Here is an 18,284-nt window from a genome sequence, read left to right as displayed (position 1 = left end):
CTTCATGTTCTCTGTCAAATTTCACTGCCTCTCTTACACACAGACACACAGACACACAGACACACAGACAGACAGACAGACACACAGACAGACAGACAGACAGACACACAGACAGACAGACAGACAGACAGACAGACAGACAGACACACACACAGACACACAGACACACAGACAGACACACAGACACACAGACAGACACACAGACACACAGACAGACACACAGACACACAGACAGACAGACAGAGCCTGAAGGCGCATGTCCAGTGGAGTGTGAGATGCTTTGTGAAGGTCAAGCATGGTAACACAGAGCAGTCAGGCATTTCTAGGTGACACTCTGAGCCGAATTGGAGAAATGGCTCTCTGTGATTTGTGATCTGGGACTCCTTCAAATCCTAACTGCTTTTTATCTCTGCCTGCTCCACTGAAGCCTCTCCAGCGCCCTGCCTTTCATCACATGTACTATTAGCAAGTCCTCTGCATGCCCACTGTCAGCCCATTATTTACAATGCTACAATACATAACTGTGTAACATGTTATAAACTCTCAACGCTGGCCTGATAACCAGCTACTTTAAACACACATGAGTGAATGTTATTGATGTGAACAGGTGTGTTTGTAGGGAGCACATGTCCTCTCGAGTCTAAAGCCTCTCTTTGGTTGAAAACTGCTGAGTGGAAGCTACTGCAGCCACAGAAAGGCCCCGTGAAAGGTATCCTGGCCTAAGGTCATTGTTCTGCTGTGTGTATGTGACTGTTGTCTTCTCCACCATCACTTCCAGGTGAAGACAGAGGAGCAGATAGCCGCAGAGCAGGCATGGTACGGCTCAGAGAAGGTCTGGCTGGTCCACAAGGATGGCTTCTCCCTGGGTAAGTTCCTGGCTTACATCTTAGATCAGGAGGGGTGCAGAGCTCTGGCCCTGCTAATTTTTACCCTTGCTTTTAAACTATATGCTATTGTTTTTTCCTGATACCGTGTCTGTGCACACTCCAGCCAATAAGCTACAGTGCATTCGGAAAGTATTCAGACCCCTTAACTTTTCCCACATTTTGTTACTTTACAGCCTTATTCTAAAATGTTTAATTCCCCTCATCAATCTACCCACGATACCCCATAATGACAAAGCAATAATGTATTTATTTTTTCTGCAAATGTATAAATTTAAAAAAGACTGAAATATTACATTTACATAAGTATTCAGACCTTTTACTCAGTACTTTGTTGAAGCAACTTTGGCAGCTATTACAGCCTCGAGTCTTCTTGGGTATGACACTACAAGCTAGACACACCTGTATTTGGGGAGTTTCTCCCATTCTCTGCAGATCCTCTCAAGCTTTGTCAGGTTGGATGGGGAGCATCGCTGCACAGCTATTTTCAGGTCTCTACAGAGATGTTAGATCGGATTCCAGTCCGAGCACCAGCTGGGCCACTCAAGGACATTCAGAGCCACACCTGCATTGTCTTGGCTGTGTGCTTAGGGTCTTTGTCCTGTTGGAAGGTGAACCTTCACCCCAGTCTGAGGTCCTGAGTGCTCTGGAGCAGGTTTTCATCAAGGATTTCTCTGTACTTTGCTCTGTTCATCCTTCCCTCGATCCAGACTATTCTTCCAGTCCCTGCTGCTGAAAAACATCTCTACAGCATGATGCTGCCACCACCATGCTTCACCGTAGGGATGGTGTTGGCCAGGTGATGAGCGGTGCCTGGTTTCCTCCAGACGTGACGCTTGACATTCAGGCCAAAGATTTTAATCTTGGCTTCATCAGACCAGAGACTCTTGTTTCTCATGGTCTGAGAGTCCTTTAGGTGTCTTTTGGCAAACTCCAAGCTGGCTGTCATGTGCCTTTTACTGAGGTGTGGCTTCCGTCTGGCCACTCTACCATAAAGGCATGATTGGTGGAGTGCTGCAGAGATGGTTGTCCTTCTGGAAGGCTTTCCCATCTCCACAGAGGAACTCTGGAGCTCTGTCATAGTGACCATCGGGTTCTTGGTCACCTCCCTGACACCTCTTCTCCCATTATTGCTCAGTTTACCCGGGTAGTCAGCTCTAGGAAGAGTCTTGGTGGTTCCAAACTTCTTCCATTTAAGAATGATGGAGGCCACTGTGTTCTTGGGGACCTCCAATGCTGCAGATATTTTTTGGTACCCTACCCCAGATCTGTGCCTCGACACACTCCTGTCTTGGAGCTCTATGGACAATTCCTTTGACCTCATGGCTTGGTTTTTGTTCTGACATGCACTGTCAACTGTGGGACCTTTAATAGACAGGTGTGTGCCTTTCCAATCATTTATCACAGGTGGACTTCAATCAAGTTGTAGCAACATCTCAAGGATGATCAATGGAAACAGGATGCCCCTGAGCTCAATTTAGAGTCTCATAGCAAATGGACTGAATACCTATGTAAATAAGGTATTTCTGTTTTTTTGTCATTATGGGGTATTGTGTGTAGATTGATGAAGAATTTTTAAATTTTCATCCATTTTAGAATAAGGCTGTAACGTAACAGAATGTGGAAAAAGTGAAGGGGTCTGAATACTTTCCGAATGCACTGTATATCCCAATAAGTTATTTGTGTGTTTGTGTGTCCATAGCGACGCTGCTGAAGACGGAGGCAGGATCTCTGCCGGAGGGGAAGGTGAAGATCAAACTGGAACATGATGGGACAGTACTGGACGTAGATGACGATGACGTGGAGAAGGTGAGCGTGAGGGGGGGGGACTACACATTCAATGTATTTTTACTTGATTTTACATACTCCATCTCAGTTTTGTTATTGGGGCTAAAATCTAGTTCCTTTAGAGGGTCAAAGGAAAAGACATTGACTTTACTTGATTGCATAGACTATCTTAGGTTTGCCGTTAGGGTATAGGCTAGTCCGTTAGGAGGTCCATGAAGCAGAGATCGACCTGATGGGGGGGGGGTGGCATGTAGGGGAAATATCCAAGAAGGAGGGAGGGGGTCTTAGCACCCGTCAGTCATCCCGTCTGGAGCCAGAATCAAACACAGATGGTCAGCCAGGATGCAGACTGTACCTGGCTCAGGTGATTGTGGGACGTCTGTGGACAGGGGGACAGGTTAGAGGGGAACAGGTGTGAGTTTGGCAGGCCTCGATCAGGTGACTCGCACAGATATGGCACCAGGCCCGAATCACGGAGATATCTGTTACAGGACGCTTTAAAAACTGTTCTGGCACAATGCAGAAAAAGCTCCCATCATTCACAACATGCTGTCTCCAAGACCTTGATTAGAGGATGTCTGCTCTGCTTTCAGGACGAAGAAAAAGTTGAAATCCCCTCCTGGTGTTATGTACAGTCATTTAACTCTCGTAGGGTGAACTGATAATAAGGGTGACTTTGGACAGTTAGTGTTTTCAACAGTGTCAAGGTCGTCATCTAATCAAACGTTTGAACCATCTGTTTGATTAAGGAAGTGCAAACTTGGACCCGTCTGAGGTTGGAGGGAGACATCTGTTTTAATTGCATCAAAGACTTGGCATCAGATTCCTGGTGGCAAGTCATGGTGTGGCATACTAAATCTCTGCTCGACGTCTCTTAATACTGCTCCTCCAGTCCTCAGTGAAACTCAAGACATTACTAGTCAGATTTCCAGTCTCATATGGACCCCTAGCCTCTACCCCTACAGAGGACTTTGTTTAAATCAATCTGAAAACATGAAATAGGTTTAGGCAACCTGGAGAAACTTCAACTTGGCTTATCAAAAGGCAAGGTGGTAGTCTTGGCAGATTTGAATTCTGTTGTTGTTGGTCGTTTCTGTGAGCAGTCCCACTTCAGACAAGCAGAGTCTCAGTATGTATGATGTTTTCATATTGCTGAGTGTTCCTTTAATAAAGCTCTAGTATTACAACACTCCTCAGTCATTAATCGTTCACCTTTGACCTTTGCTCCTGTCCCAGGCGAACCCCCCGTCGTTTGACCGCTCTGAGGACCTGGCCTTGCTGCAGTACCTCAATGAGTCCAGTGTGATGCACTCCCTGCGGCAGCGCTATGGGGGAAACCTCATCCACACACATGCCGGGCCCAACATGATCATCATCAATCCCCTCAGCGCTCCCTCCATGTACTCTGAGAAGGTGAGGAGAGAGGACCCACACAGCAGATGCATGTCTTCACACACACACAGACAAACATTTCATGAGAACATACACTACCGTTCAAAAGTTTGGGGTCACTTAGAAATGTTCTTGTTTTTGAAAGAGAAGCACATTTTTTGTCCATTGAAATAACATAGAATTGATCAGAAATGCAGTGTAGACATTGTTAATGTTGTAAATTACTATTGTAGCTGTAAACTGCAGATTGTTTATGGAATATCTACAGAGGCCCATTACCAGCAATCATCACTCCTGTGTTCCAATGGCACGTTGTGCTAGCTAATCCAAGTTTATAATTTTAAAAGGCTAATTGAGCATGTCACGCTCGTTGAAATGAGTGGACCAAGATACAGCGTGGTATGTTTCCATCCTTTTATTTAGAAGAGAAACGTAAAGCACAAAAACAATAAAGTGAATAAACGAAACGTGAAGCTACATGCAGTGCAGAAAGCAACTACACACAAACATAGTCAAGACTTCACAAATACAATGGGGAAATGGCTACCTAAATATGATCCCCAATCAGAGACAACGATAAACAGCTGCCTCTGATTGGGAACCATATCAGGCCAACATAGATATACAATTCCCCTAGATAACGCACCCTAAATCACACCCCGACCCAACCAACATAGAGAATAAACAGCTCTCTATGGTCAGGGCGTGATAGATCATTAGAAAACCCTTTTGCAATTATGTTAGCGCAGCTGAAAAAAACTGGCATTCTTTAGACTAGTTGAGTATCTGGAGCATCAGCATTTGTGGGTTCGATTACAGGCTCAAAATGGCCAGAAACAAAGAACTTTCTTCTGAAACTTGTTCTGAGAAATGAAGGCTATTCCATGCGAGAAATTGCCAAGAAACTGATATCTCATACAACCCTGTGTACTACTCCCTTCACAGAACAGCGCAAACTGGCTCTAACCAGAATATAAGGAGTGGGAGGCCCCGGTGCACAACTGAGCAAGAGGACAAGCACATTATAGTGTCTAGTTTGAGAAACAGACGCCTCACAAGTCCTCAAATGGCAGCTTCATTAAATAGTACCCGCAAAACACCAGTCTCAACGTCAACAGTGAAGAGGCGACTCCGGGATAATGGCCTTCTAGGCATTATCTTTCTTCTCTTTCAAAAAAAAGGACATTTCTAAGTGACCCCAAACTTTTGAACGGTAGTGTATCTGTACAACTCCACTGACGTGATTCTGGTTTATTCTCCGTTTAGAATGGTATCATGCATGCTGTTTGATGTACGCATTGGGGTGTACTTAATGCTATTATTTATTGTGTATTTCCTTGCTATTATGTCATAGTATTTCCTGTTAGGGAGAGGAGGTTGTGTGAATTAAAACAGGAGAGATGACTCGGAGGATAGAGGGAAGTCTTCAGTGGTCCACAACATGACAATGAAATCCAATTATCCTAATGAGATTTAGAGGTGACAGTATTGAGGAGGCCTGTAGGTTGTAATATCTACTTAACTCTCATCACTCATAATGGAACTACTACCCATTAGACCTTACAGACAGGGTGCTTAGCTGGGAATGTGGTGATTTAAGGACGTGCGCGTGCGAACACAAACACACGCGAACACACACACACACAGAGCCCCTCTGAGGACCGTACAGGAGTCACTGGGAGGACTAGAGGTGAACTACAGTTAAAATGTTTTGTACCTCTCTTTCCCCCAACCCCTCTCCCTCCCTTCCTCTCCTCGGTCCCATCAGGTGATGCACATGTTTAAGGGTTGCAGGAGAGAGGACACGGCACCTCACATCTACGCAGTGGCTCAGTCGGCCTACAGGAACCTGTTGACCACGCGTCAGGACCAGTCCATCGTGCTGCTGGGGAAAAGCGGCAGCGGCAAGACCACCAACTGTCAACACCTGGTCCAGTACCTGGTCTCCATTGCTGGCAGCACCGGAAAGATATTCTCTGGTGAGAGAGTCCTCCGCTATGATGAGTTAACCTCTTTCCTTCTGGCCAGCTCATTTCCTCCCAGCGAGCAGTAAAGCTAGTATTCAGGGATTTTTGTCTATTAAATGACTGAGGGAAATGTATAAATAAAATGTAAAGAATGTTTAAGGACTGTTATAATCACCTTAGTTTGGTCCGAGATGGTGGCTTAATTACTTCAGTGTTACTTAATAGCCGTGGTGGTTTAAATTCACTTAATTACTCTGTAGGTAATTAGTCTTAATAGCCTAATAGCTAATTAAGGAAATAATCTAATGGCTCCACATGTGTTTGTACACAGGAGGACATTCACTGAGTTGTTACTGATTTAGATCAGTGTCATCTAATTGACTGAGAACTCAGCAGAAATCCAGCCGTTATAACAGGTGCAGTGTTAGTTAGTATGGGAAGATAACGAGCAGTTCCAACATGCCAGCCAGCCAGAGAGGTAGGCATGTGGGAGAGTGTAGGGGTGTTACTGAGAATTTGGGAGAGGAGGAAGAGGAGGAGGGAGGGGCAGCTTGATGGAAGCTGGCTTCAAAACCTTTTGGTTCGAAGAGCGGTTGTGGTTGGCTCAGTATTCCAGGTGCGTGCGTGTGTGTGTGTGTGTGTGTGTGTGTGTGTGTGTGTGTGTGTGTGTGTGTGTGTGTGTGTGTGTGTGTGTGTGTGTGTGTGTGTGTGTGTGTGTGTGTGTGTGTGTGTGTGTGTGTGTGTGTGTGTGTGTGTGTGATGGATGAGGGGAGCCCCTAATGATGCCCTGTGGAGCTGGGGGATAATTAGCAAAGCTTATCAAAACTTCTCAGCTTCTCCTGGTTAGCTGTAATGGGCTAATGAGAGCTCCATAACCCAGCCACTACTAGACTAGACTGTTAAACAGGGGAGCTGCTATGGGAGGTGCAGTAGGCTATATACGTTTCACATACCTACTTTTACATTTACATTTTAGTCATTTAGCAGACAGGAGCAATTAGGATTAAGTGAGTCTGACTGGTAGCCCTACTCTCTGACTGATGAGGGGTTCCTGCTCAGCTTGATCATTAGGGTTAAGTGAGTCTGACTGGTAGCCCTACTCTCTGACTGATGAGGGGTTCCTGCTCAGCTTGATCATTAGGATTAAGTGAGTCTGACTGGTAGCCCTACTCTCTGACTGATGAGGGGTTCCTGCTCAGCTTGATCATTAGGGTTAAGTGAGTCTGATTGGTAGCCCTACTCTCTGACTGATGAGCGGTTCCTGCTCAGCTTGATCATTAGGGTTAAGTGAGTCTGATTGGTAGCCCTACTCTCTGACTGATGAGGCGTTCCTGCTCAGCTTGATCATTAGGGTTAAGTGAGTCTGACTGGTAGCCCTACTCTCTGAATGATGAGGGGTTTCTGCTCAGTTTGATCATTAGGGTTAAGTGAGTCTGACTGGTAGCCCTACTCTCTGACTGATGAGGGGTTCCTGCTCAGCTTGATCATTAGGGTTAAGTGAGTCTGACTGGTAGCCCTACTCTCTGACTGATGAGGGGTTTCTGCTCAGCTTGATCATTAGGGTTAAGTGAGTCTGACTGGTAGCCCTACTCTCTGAATGATGAGGGGTTCCTGCTCAGTTTGATCATTAGGGTTAAGTGAGTCTGACTGGTAGCCCTACTCTCTGACTGATGAGGCGTTCCTGCTCAGCTTGATCATTAGGGTTAAGTGAGTCTGATTGGTAGCCCTACTCTCTGAATGATGAGGGGTTCCTGCTCAGTTTGATCATTAGGGTTAAGTGAGTCTGACTGGTAGCCCTACTCTCTGACTGATGAGGGTTTCCTGCTCAGCTTGATCATTAGGGTTAAGTGAGTCTGACTGGTAGCCCTACTCTCTGAATGATGAGGGGTTCCTGCTCAGTTTGATCATTAGGGTTAAGTGAGTCTGACTGGTAGCCCTACTCTCTGACTGATGAGGGGTTCCTGCTCAGTTTGATCATTAGGGTTAAGTGAGTCTGACTGGTAGCCCTACTCTCTGACTGATGAGGGTTTCCTGCTCAGCTTGATCATTAGGGTTAAGTGAGTCTGACTGGTAGCCCTACTCTCTGACTGATGAGGCGTTTCTGCTCAGCTTGATGTCGAAAGAGGGAAAGGAGCTCCACTAAGGGAATAATTGACAAAGCCTAACTGACATGACATGATTATCAAAGATGGTAGTCTAATCCCCTCACCAGTGGAACAGTATTGAATGTGAAATCCCAAAACACTGACATGATATTGGAAATAAATAAAGCTTTCCACTAATTGTACTCTGTCCCCCTCCCTCCCTCCCTCGGTCTGTGCAGGGGAGAAGTGGCAGGCAGTATTTACCATCCTGGAAGCATTTGGAAACAGCTCCACCTCCATGAACACCAACGCTAGCCGCTTCTCTCAGATTGTCTCTCTGGACTTCGACCAGGCTGGCCAGGTGGCTTCCGCATCCATACAGGTAGGCAGTATCAAGCACACACACGGCATGGACACTGACACACGCACACACACATATTGATATCTTGGTGTCCTTTTCCTGTACCTCAGACCATGCTGCTTGAGAAGCTGAGAGTGACCAAACGGCCGGAGACTGAGTCCACCTTCAACATCTTCTACTACATGATGTCCGGAGCTGACAGCACTCTCAGGTGAGCCCTCTACACCCTCTCAATTGGGATTGAATTGAAGTGAGTGGTTGCAGTCCATTGTAGAAGCTTAGTCTTGTGTATATAATCTTGTTCTCATGTTAACCTTGTGGTGTAAACTAGCTATTTACTGTCATTTGAACCTGTTCATTTCCTCTGTTTCCTCTCAGAACGGAGCTGCACTTTAACCACTTTGCAGAGAACAGCGCCTTCGAAATTGTGCCTCAGTCTAAAGTAAAATGCTGTTATTATGCTCTTATTATAATGTGTATTATATGTCATTTTCTGAATTGTGTGTGTGTGTAGGACAACTGGAAAACTGTCTTAACTGTGTCCTTCATCCATCCCTCCCCTCTCTCTGTAGCTGGAGGACAAACAGAAGTCGTCTCAGCAGTTCACCAAGCTGCAGGCAGCCATGAAGGTGCTGGGCATCTCAGTGGAGGAGCAGAGGGCTCTGTGGCTCATCCTGGGGGCCATCTACCACCTGGGGGCCGCAGGGGCCACCAAAGGTAAGGACCCCTAGCTCTGTCCTACTCACTATAGGATCTCTACTGGACCACTACCCTACTCACTGAACTAATTGACTGAGAACTCTGCAGTAACCCAGCCAGGTTAGGATGCAGTAAGTGATTGTTAGTTATAGGAGAAGATAAAGCGCAGTTCCAACATGCCAGCCAGAGATGTAGACAAGGGGTAGAGTGGATGCACTTTATCAACTTCCCCAGAGTCAGATAAACTCATGGATACCATGTTTATGTCTCAGCGTGTGGTTTGAAGGAAGTTGTTAACTAGCACTAGACTTCCAGTCATTGCACTAATGCTAGTTAGCTAAACTACCTCTAACTTCCTTCATACTGAACACAGAGACATTAACATGGTATCCACACGTTCATCTGACTTTGGGGAAGTAGGTAAAGGGCCTCATTTCCAAAATCCCGAAGTATCCCTTTAAAAGTTTGGAAGAGGAGGTGGCAGAAGAGGAGGCAGGGGCAGGAGGGAGGCAGGGGCAGGAGGGCAAGAGGCAGAGGGAGGGGCAGGAGGCAGGAGGCAGGGGCAGCTTTGTTGTGTCCGCTCAGTGTTTGCTGCTCCCAACAGGGATCTCTTAGAAAGTTTTCAGTGATACATAAAAAACAATATAACTATGCATGTATGTATGTACTGTATGTACTGTATGTATGTACTGTCTGTGCTGCCTGTACTGTATGCATGCATGTACTGTATGCATGTATGTACTGTATGTATGTACTGTCTGTGCTGCCTGTACTGTATGCATGTATGTACTGTATGCATGCATGTCTTGTATGCATGCATGTACTGTATGCATGTATGTATGTACTGTATGCATGCACTGTATGCATGTATGTATGTACTGTATGTACTATATGCATGCATGTATTGTATGCATGTATGTACTGTATGTATGTACTGTATGCATGTATGTGTATAGGCTATGAGTCCTTTACTGTAAGGCCATTCATGCATTGCATTGAAAAAACACACAGAAGTGCCGTGATCAAAATCTAAATTATAGTGTGTGTGTGTGTGTGTTATTTCCCAGAGATAAGGAATACATACTCAAATGAAGCGCGATGGCATCGTAAATTACATTTGCTTCTCCTCCATGAGTGGTTTAATTAAATAATGAGTTGGAAGATATGAACAGGCCACATGCCGAGCCATTCATTAGGCCTCCGAGAGAGGAGCGCTAACTTTGTTCTCTCGCTGCGCACAAAGGAGGCTGGGAAAAGTTCTTTGTAGTTGTTTAATTTATAAAACTGTTGGAGTGTTGAATGTGTGCAGACATTTCTCTTATGTTAATAAAGACAGATATAATAGCTGTGTCTCTGTGCTGCTAGGCTAGAGAATGTTTATTCATGCTCTCTGATATTGCCTCCCCCGCAGTCACAGTTCTAGATGAATGTGGTAATGAACTTTTTAGAATCATTAGGCTCCAGACTGCCTCGTCTCCATGGTTTTGAGTTGGGTGGAATCATGAAGCTGCGGGGGGTGGGCTGGGGCTAGACCAGTCTCATGTCAACAACAGTTGCCACGATTGCACTCGCTCACACATTCTGTCATGTCCCTACTGTCTGGGAGGCCCCGGTACACATTCTGTCATGTCCCTACTGTCTGGGAGGCCCCGGTACACATTCTGTCATGTCCCTACTGTCTGGGAGGCCCCGGTACACATTCTGTCATGTCCCTACTGTCTGGGAGACCCCGGTACACATTCTGTCATGTCCCTACTGTCTGGGAGGCCCCGGTGCACATTCTGTCATGTCCCTACTGTCTGTTCATTCAAACTCTCTTACTCTTTTATTCTCTCTCTCACTCTCAATTCAATTTAAAGGGCTTTATTGGCATGGGAAGCATACAGCAAGTGAAATAGATAATTAACAACAGTTAACATTACACCCACAAAAGTTTCAGAGGAATAGAGACATTTCCTTGATTTTGGGTCAGTCACAGTGGTCAGGTATTCTGCTACTGTGTACTCTCTGTTTAGGCCCAAATAGCATTCTAGTTTGCTCAGTTTTTTAGGTAAATTATTTTCAATGTGTTAAGTAATTATCTTTATGTTTTCTCATGATTTGGTTGGTTATAATTGTGTTGCTGTTGCTGTCCTGGGGCTCTGTGGGGTCTGTTTGGGTTTGTGAACAGAGCCCCAGGACCAGCTTGCTTAGGGGTGTTACGGCTGATTTCCTCCTCTTCGTCTGAAGAGCTCTTGCTGCTCCTGTCTGGCGGACGGCTCTGGCTGCTCCTGTCTGGCGGACGGCTCTGGCTGCTCCTGTCTGGCGGACGGCTCTAGCGGCTCGGGACAGACGGGCAGCTCTGACGGCTCGGGACAGACGGGCAGCTCTGACGGCTCGGGACAGACGGACAGCTCTCACGGCTCGGGACAGACGGACAGCTCTGACGTCTCGGGACAGACGGGCAGCTCTGACGGCTCGGGACAGACTGGCGGCTCAGATGACGCTGGGCAGGCAGGCAGCTCAGACAGTGCTGGGCAGGCAGGCAGCTCAGACAGCGCTGGGCAGGCAGGCAGCTCAGACAGCGCTGGGCAGGCAGGCAGTTCAGACAGCGCTGGGCAGGCAGGCAGTTCAGACAGCGCTGGGCAGGCAGGCAGCTCAGACAGCGCTGGGCAGCTCAGGCAGCGCTGGACAGGCAGGCAGCTCAGACAGCGCTGGGCAGACGGGTACACCTGTAGGGAGGAGACGGAGAGACAGCCTGGTGCGGGGGGCTGCCACCGGAGGACTGGTACGTGGAGGTGGCACCGGATATACCGGACCGTGAAGGAGTACACGCGCTCTTGAGCACCGAGCCTGCCCAACCTTACCAGGTTGAATGGTCCCCGTAGCCCTGCCAGTGCGGCGAGGTGGAATAGCCCGCACTGGGCTATGCTGGCGAACCGGGGACACCATTTGTAAGGCTGGTGCCATGTACGCCGGCCCGAGGAGACGCACTGGAGACCAGATGCGTTGGGCCGGCTTCATGACACCCGGCTCGATGCCCAACCTAGCCCTACCAGTGCGGCGAGGTGGAGCCCGCACTGGGCTAAGCACGCATACTGGGGACACCGTGCGCTCCACCGCATAACACGGTGTCTGACCAGTACGATGCCCTCTCACTCCACGGTAAGCACGGGGAGTTGGCTCAGGTCTCCTACCCGGCTTTGCCACACTCCGCGTGTGCCCCCCCCCCCCCCCCCCCCCCCCAAGAAATTTTTGGGTCTGACTCTCGGGCTCCCAACCGCGTCGCCGCACTGCCTCCTCATACCAGCGCCTCTCTGCCTTCGCTGCCTCCAACTCCGCCTTGGGACGGCGATATTCCCCTGGCTGAACCCAGGGTCCCTTGCCGTCCAGGATCTCCTCCCAAGTCCAGGAGTCTTGTGTCTGTTTCTGCTGCTGCTGTCGCTGCCCTTTTCCACTCTGCTTGGTCCTTTGTTGGTGGGTGTTTCTGTTACGGCTGATTTCCTCCTCTTCGTCTGAAGAGGAGGTGTAGGGATCGGACCAAGACGCAGAGTGGAAAGTGTCCATGTTTTATTATCAAATAAACTGAACACTACACGAAACAAAATAACAAAAGAGAATCTAACCGACAAACAGTCCTGTGTGGCACAACTACTGACACGGAAAACAAACACCCACAAAACACACGTGAAACCCAGGCTGCCTAAGTATGATTCTCAATCAGGGACAACGATTGACAGCTGCCTCTGATTGAGAATCATACCAGGCCGAACACAAAATCCCAACATAGAAAATCACCCATAGACAACCCACCCAACTCACGCCCTGACCAACTAAATAAATACAAAACAAGGGAAAACAGGTCAGGAACGTGACAAGGGGACTCTTCTCCAGGTTCATTTTTCTGTAGGTGATGGCTTTGTTATGGAAGGTTTTGGACTCTGTTCCTTTTAGGTGGTTGTAGAATTTAACGGCTCTTTTCTGGATTTTGATAATTAGCTGGTATCGGCCTAATTCTGCTCTGCATGCATTATTTGATGTTTTAAGTTGTACACAGAGGATGTTTTTGCAGAATTCTGCAGGCAGTCTCAATTAGGCATTTGTCCCATTTTGTGAATTCTTGGTTGGTGAGCAAACCCCAGACCTCACAATTATAAAGGGCAATGGGTTCTATAACTGATTCAAGTATTTTTTGCCAGATCCTAATTGGGATGTCGAATTTTATGTTCCTTTTGATTGCATAGAATGCCCTCCTTGCCTTGTCTCTCAGATCTTTCACAGCTTTGTGGAAGTTACCTGTGGCGCTGATGTTTAGGCCGAGGTATGTCTAGTTTTTGTGTGCACTAGGGCAACGGTGTCTAGGTAGAATTGGTATTTGTGGTCCTGGCAACTGGACCTTTTTTGGAACACAATTATTTTTTCTTACCGAGATTTACTGTCAGGGCCCAGGTCTGACAGAATCTGTGCAGAAGATCTAGGTGCTGCTGTAGGCCCTCCTTTTTTGGTGACAGAAGCACCAGATCATCAGCAAACAGCAAACAGTAGACGTTTGACTTTAGATTCTAGTAGCATGAGACCGGCTGCTGCAGACTGTTCTAGTGCCCTCGGCAATTTGTTGATATACACTGTATATGTTGAAGAGGGTGGGGCTCAAGCTGCATCCCTGTCTCATCCCATGGCCCTATGGAGAGAAATGTGTGTTTGTCAGTTTTAACTGCACACTTGTTGTTTATTTTCTCTCACTCCACTCACTCACTCACTCACTCACTCACTCACTCACTCACTCACTCACTCACTCACTCACTCACTCACTCACTCACTCACTCACTCTCTCACACACACACACACACACACACCACTGCTCCTACTAGTACTATACTACTACTAATATTACTAATTTTACTGCTACTACTACGTTACTACTACTAGGTTAATGCTACTACTACTATTACTGCAACTACTACGTTACTGCTACTACTACTGCGTTAATGTTACTACTGCTATGTTAATGCTACTACTAGAACTAGTAGTGTTACTACTACTACTGTTACTACTACTACTACTACTTGCTCTCATCAGCTGATTGGTTCCACAGCAGGGGTTGTTCCTACCAGCAGAGGGCAGTGTTTACATGCTTCTCTCCATGGCATGATGCTGTTGTCTGATCAACGCTATGAGAACTAAAGGATTAGCCTCCACCCATCTATTTGACACTTCACTTCATGCTATAATGTCCTCTTTTCCATACCTGTTAGAAGGGTTTGAAAGAAACGTTTCTCCCTACCTCTCTACCGAGGTGATTTTAACCATCCTCCCTGTGTTCCTTGGTCCCTTAGCACAATTGGCTCTTGACCACAGGGGTGGCAAACGCCAGTGTATTTTGGACTGCAGGATTTTGTTCCAGCCCAGCACCAACACCTGAGAAAACTAGTCACGGTCTAATTTGAAGATCATGATTAGTAGATGTATGTGTGTTAGACCTGGGTTTTAACAAACTGCAGCTCTCCAGGACCAGAGCAGGTATCTCCTCCTCTGAGTATGCCCATGGTATCTTCACTCACATGGTTCTCCTGCCTGCAACTCAGAGCATGGATGGTGTTAGTTCTATAATATGCACTTAGTGTACAAATCATTAAGGACACCTTCCTAATATTGAGTTGCACCCTCCCCTTTTGCCCTTAGAACAGCCTCAATTCGTCGGGGCATGGTCTCCACAAGGTGCCCTTTGGGTGATAGACCATTCTTGATACACACGGGAAACTGTTGAGCGTGAAAAACCCAGCAGCGTTGCAGTTCTTGACACAAACCAGTGTGCCTGGCACCTACTACCATATCCCGTTCAAAGGCACTTAAATATTTTGTCTTGTCCATTCACCCTCTGAATGGCACACATACACAATCCATGTCTCAATTGTCTCAAGGCTTAAAAATCCTTCTTTAACCTGACTCCTCCCCTTCATCTACACTGATTTGAAGTGGATTTAACAAGTGACATCAATAAGGGATCATAGCTTTCACCTGGTCGGTCTATTTCATAGAAAGAGCAGGTGTCCTTAATGTTTTGTAACTCAGTGTATGATAACATGTCTGTTCTCCAGTGATAAATGTAAATTGTTAATACATGAACTGTGTTTCTAACCTTCTCTCTCTACTTGCATGTTTGCATGCTGCACCCTTTACATGTAGAGGCCGACGAAGGTAATGGAACAAACAACATTAAACCAAGCTCTTCTTTCGTTTTAACTTAGTCTTGTTGATATATCGTCTTTCTTAATGTCTTTATCATTCTACCCAGACGTTCTGTCTTGAGCATTTTTATTATTTTCTTTCTCTCTCGCTCTCTCGCTCTCCCTCACTCTCCCTCACTCTCCCTCGCTCTACCTCACTCTCCCTCTCTCTATCTTTCTCCCTCTCTCCCCCTCTCTCTCTTTCTCTCTCTCTCCCTTACTCTCTCTCTCTCTCTCTTTCTCTCTCTCTCTCTCTCTCTCTCACTTTCTCTCTCTTTCTCTCTCTCTTTCTTTCTCTCTCTCTCTCTCTCTCTCTCTTTCTCTCTCTCACTCTCTCTCTTCCTTTGCCTCATGAATCAGAACTTTGTTGTCCTTTAAAGCTCTCTGTCTGATGTCTCTCCATGTCGCCTACTTCCAATTCCACAGCACTGTTATTATTATTCAGACCCAATCCAAAAGCAAAGCTTGTTACTTTCTAGTTGTTTGTGTCAGAACATTGTTTTGATTCTCTATGTTTTAACTGTCTCTCTAGTCTAGAATGTTTTTCTTGGACTCTGTGGCAGAGTGTTGTTTGATGAGAGGTTAGAGGCGACCATATTGCCTGAGTCGCTGTGTCTCTGTAGCTTTGAAAGCTCTCCAGAAAACAGTGGGGGTGATCCGCCACACGAAGCCAGTAACATGGGATGACGGAGAGTTGTTGTAAAACCATCTAACAGTGCTTAGCAGTCTAGTCTTGGGGTTGTTCAGTTCAATCCTGCTCTTTGAGCCAAGGTGGTTATTCCAGTCTACCAGTCTAGGTAGAGGAGGCCTCAAAGCTCAAAAGATGGAGTTGTTTGTTAGCGTTTATTAATGTAGCTTTATTGGGATAGAAAAACACTATGCCCCAACCAACTTCGTGTTTAGCATTGAGCTACATACAGTATGGAAGAGATCATTGAGTTAATTCTAATAGCCAGTGATTAGGGGTTCTGACTTGTGTATGCTGTCCCTGGTCCCCAGCTGGCCGTAAGCAGTTTGCCCGTCATGAGTGGGCCCAGAAGGCAGCCTACCTGCTGGGCTGCACCCTGGAGGAGCTCTCCTCTTCCACCTTCAAGCACCAGGTCAAGGGTGCCCTGCAGAGGTCCACCTCCTTCCGCGGGGGGCCCGACGAGGCCGGGGCAGGAGACAGCTCAGGTAAGGGACCTTCAGAGACCACCAGTCTCCAATATGAAGTTGAATTAAATAAATAGAGTAGAATAACATACTAAAGACTATGCGTGTGCTTTTTAACTCACAACTCCTTTTCTCCCCTGTCTCTCTCTCAATTCAAGGGGCTTTATTGGCATGGGAAACATATGTTTACATTGCCAAAGCAAGTGATATAGGTGGAAAAAAATTAAAATAATGAACAGTAAACATTACACTCACAAAAGTTCCAAAGGAATAGAGACATTTCAAATGTCATATTATGGCTATATACAGTGTTGTAACGATGTGCAAATAGTTAAAATACAAAAGGGAAAATAAATAAACACATATTTGTCTCTCTCTCGCTCTCTCTCTTTCTCTCTCTCCCTCTCTCCCTCCCACTCTCTCCCTCCCTCCCTCTCTCTCCCTCTCTCTTTCTCCCTCCCTCTCCGTCAGTCTCTAAGATCACAGCCCTGGATTGTCTGGAGGCCATGGCTTCAGGCCTGTACTCAGAGCTCTTCACCCTCGTTATCTCCCTCGTTAACAGGTCTGTCAGCTCATCTCTCTTTTGTCCTCTTTCTTATATTTCTTACTTTACCATCATTTATTTACAATATTGCTCTCTTTGAATGGCTCTTATTCCCATCCTTTTTCTTCGTCTTTCTCTCCATTTTCCTCTCTCTCTCTCTGTTTTTTTTTCTCTCTCGCTCTCTCTCTCTCTGTCTCTTGCTCTCTCTCTCTCCCTCTCTCTCTCTCTCTCTCTCTCTCTCTCTCTCTCTCTCTCTCTCTCTCTCTCTCTCTCGCTCTCTCTGTGTGTTCTCACCCTTTGTATCATGTGTCAGAGCTCTGAAGTCCAGTCAGCACTCTCTGTGCTCTCTGCTCATCGTGGACACACCGGGTTTCCAGAACCCTCGCATGGCCAAGCGCCAGCGCGGTGCCACCTTCGAGGAGCTGTGCCACAACTACGCCCAGGAACGCCTGCAGACCCTGTTCCACGAACGCACCTTTGTACAGGAGCTGGAAAGATATAAGGAGGTGCAGAGATATACAGAGATGTACAGCACTAACAAATACCTTCACCATTACATAGTAGAAGTATTCTTACTAACAGGATACCAATGATTTGGTATTTTTAAACTTCCCTGAAGAATAAAATCATAATCTTCATTAACATACCTGTATTGTTTTAGTATGAAAATAACATAGAACGTCAGATTGAGCTTTTTTAATTGTAATGTCATTGCCTATAGACTCTTACATAAGAGGATCTCTGAAAATCACTGACTCCAATCACACCTAACCAACCCCTCTGTTCCCATCTAGGAAAACATAGAGCTTGCATTAGATGACATAGGGTCCAGTACCTCAATGTCGGTAGCAGCTATAGACCAAGCATCAACCCAAGCGCTGGTAAGAAGAATCTATCTGTGCCTCTTTTGCATGTACAGTATCAGGAGTGGACTTTATCTTGGATTTCATCATGTTGTGAGCGTCAAGTGGGGTTAAACACAGTCCTTACTCTCTCTCTTCTTTGCCAATGATAGGGCTCCCCTAATTCAAATAGAATCTTGAACTTTTTGACTCAGACAAATGACTGTGTGTACCATGTCAGGCTTATTACCTCCATCCAATTCACTCGGCTTTTTTGGGGGGGGAGAATTCATCCCACATCAAAGATATTAATTGCAGTCAAGTTTGATTCCTTTCCCCTTGATTTGTTGAGAAACGTTTTCAGT

At 46.3% G+C, this 18,284-nt stretch overlaps 1 protein-coding gene across 1 annotated transcript in view; it reads left to right on the top strand.

Annotated features, from left to right (window-relative positions):
* LOC120028392 (unconventional myosin-XVIIIa-like) overlaps positions 1–18,284 on the top strand; it is a 198,208-nt gene that overhangs the window by 98,039 nt on the left and 81,885 nt on the right. The window contains exons 3-14 of the mRNA XM_038973626.1: positions 779–866; positions 2,587–2,693; positions 3,909–4,085; positions 5,833–6,043; positions 8,355–8,497; positions 8,587–8,687; positions 8,855–8,918; positions 9,049–9,193; positions 16,381–16,554; positions 17,005–17,095; positions 17,391–17,583; positions 17,872–17,958. Of these exons, the coding sequence (XP_038829554.1) occupies positions 779–866; positions 2,587–2,693; positions 3,909–4,085; positions 5,833–6,043; positions 8,355–8,497; positions 8,587–8,687; positions 8,855–8,918; positions 9,049–9,193; positions 16,381–16,554; positions 17,005–17,095; positions 17,391–17,583; positions 17,872–17,958 (1,581 nt within the window). The remainder of the gene's footprint in view (positions 1–778; positions 867–2,586; positions 2,694–3,908; positions 4,086–5,832; positions 6,044–8,354; positions 8,498–8,586; positions 8,688–8,854; positions 8,919–9,048; positions 9,194–16,380; positions 16,555–17,004; positions 17,096–17,390; positions 17,584–17,871; positions 17,959–18,284) is intronic.

Source organism: Salvelinus namaycush, chromosome 34 (genome assembly GCF_016432855.1).
Source record: "Salvelinus namaycush isolate Seneca chromosome 34, SaNama_1.0, whole genome shotgun sequence".
NCBI classification, from domain to species: Eukaryota; Metazoa; Chordata; class Actinopteri; order Salmoniformes; family Salmonidae; genus Salvelinus; species Salvelinus namaycush.
This window is presented reverse-complemented; position numbering and strand designations above follow the sequence as displayed.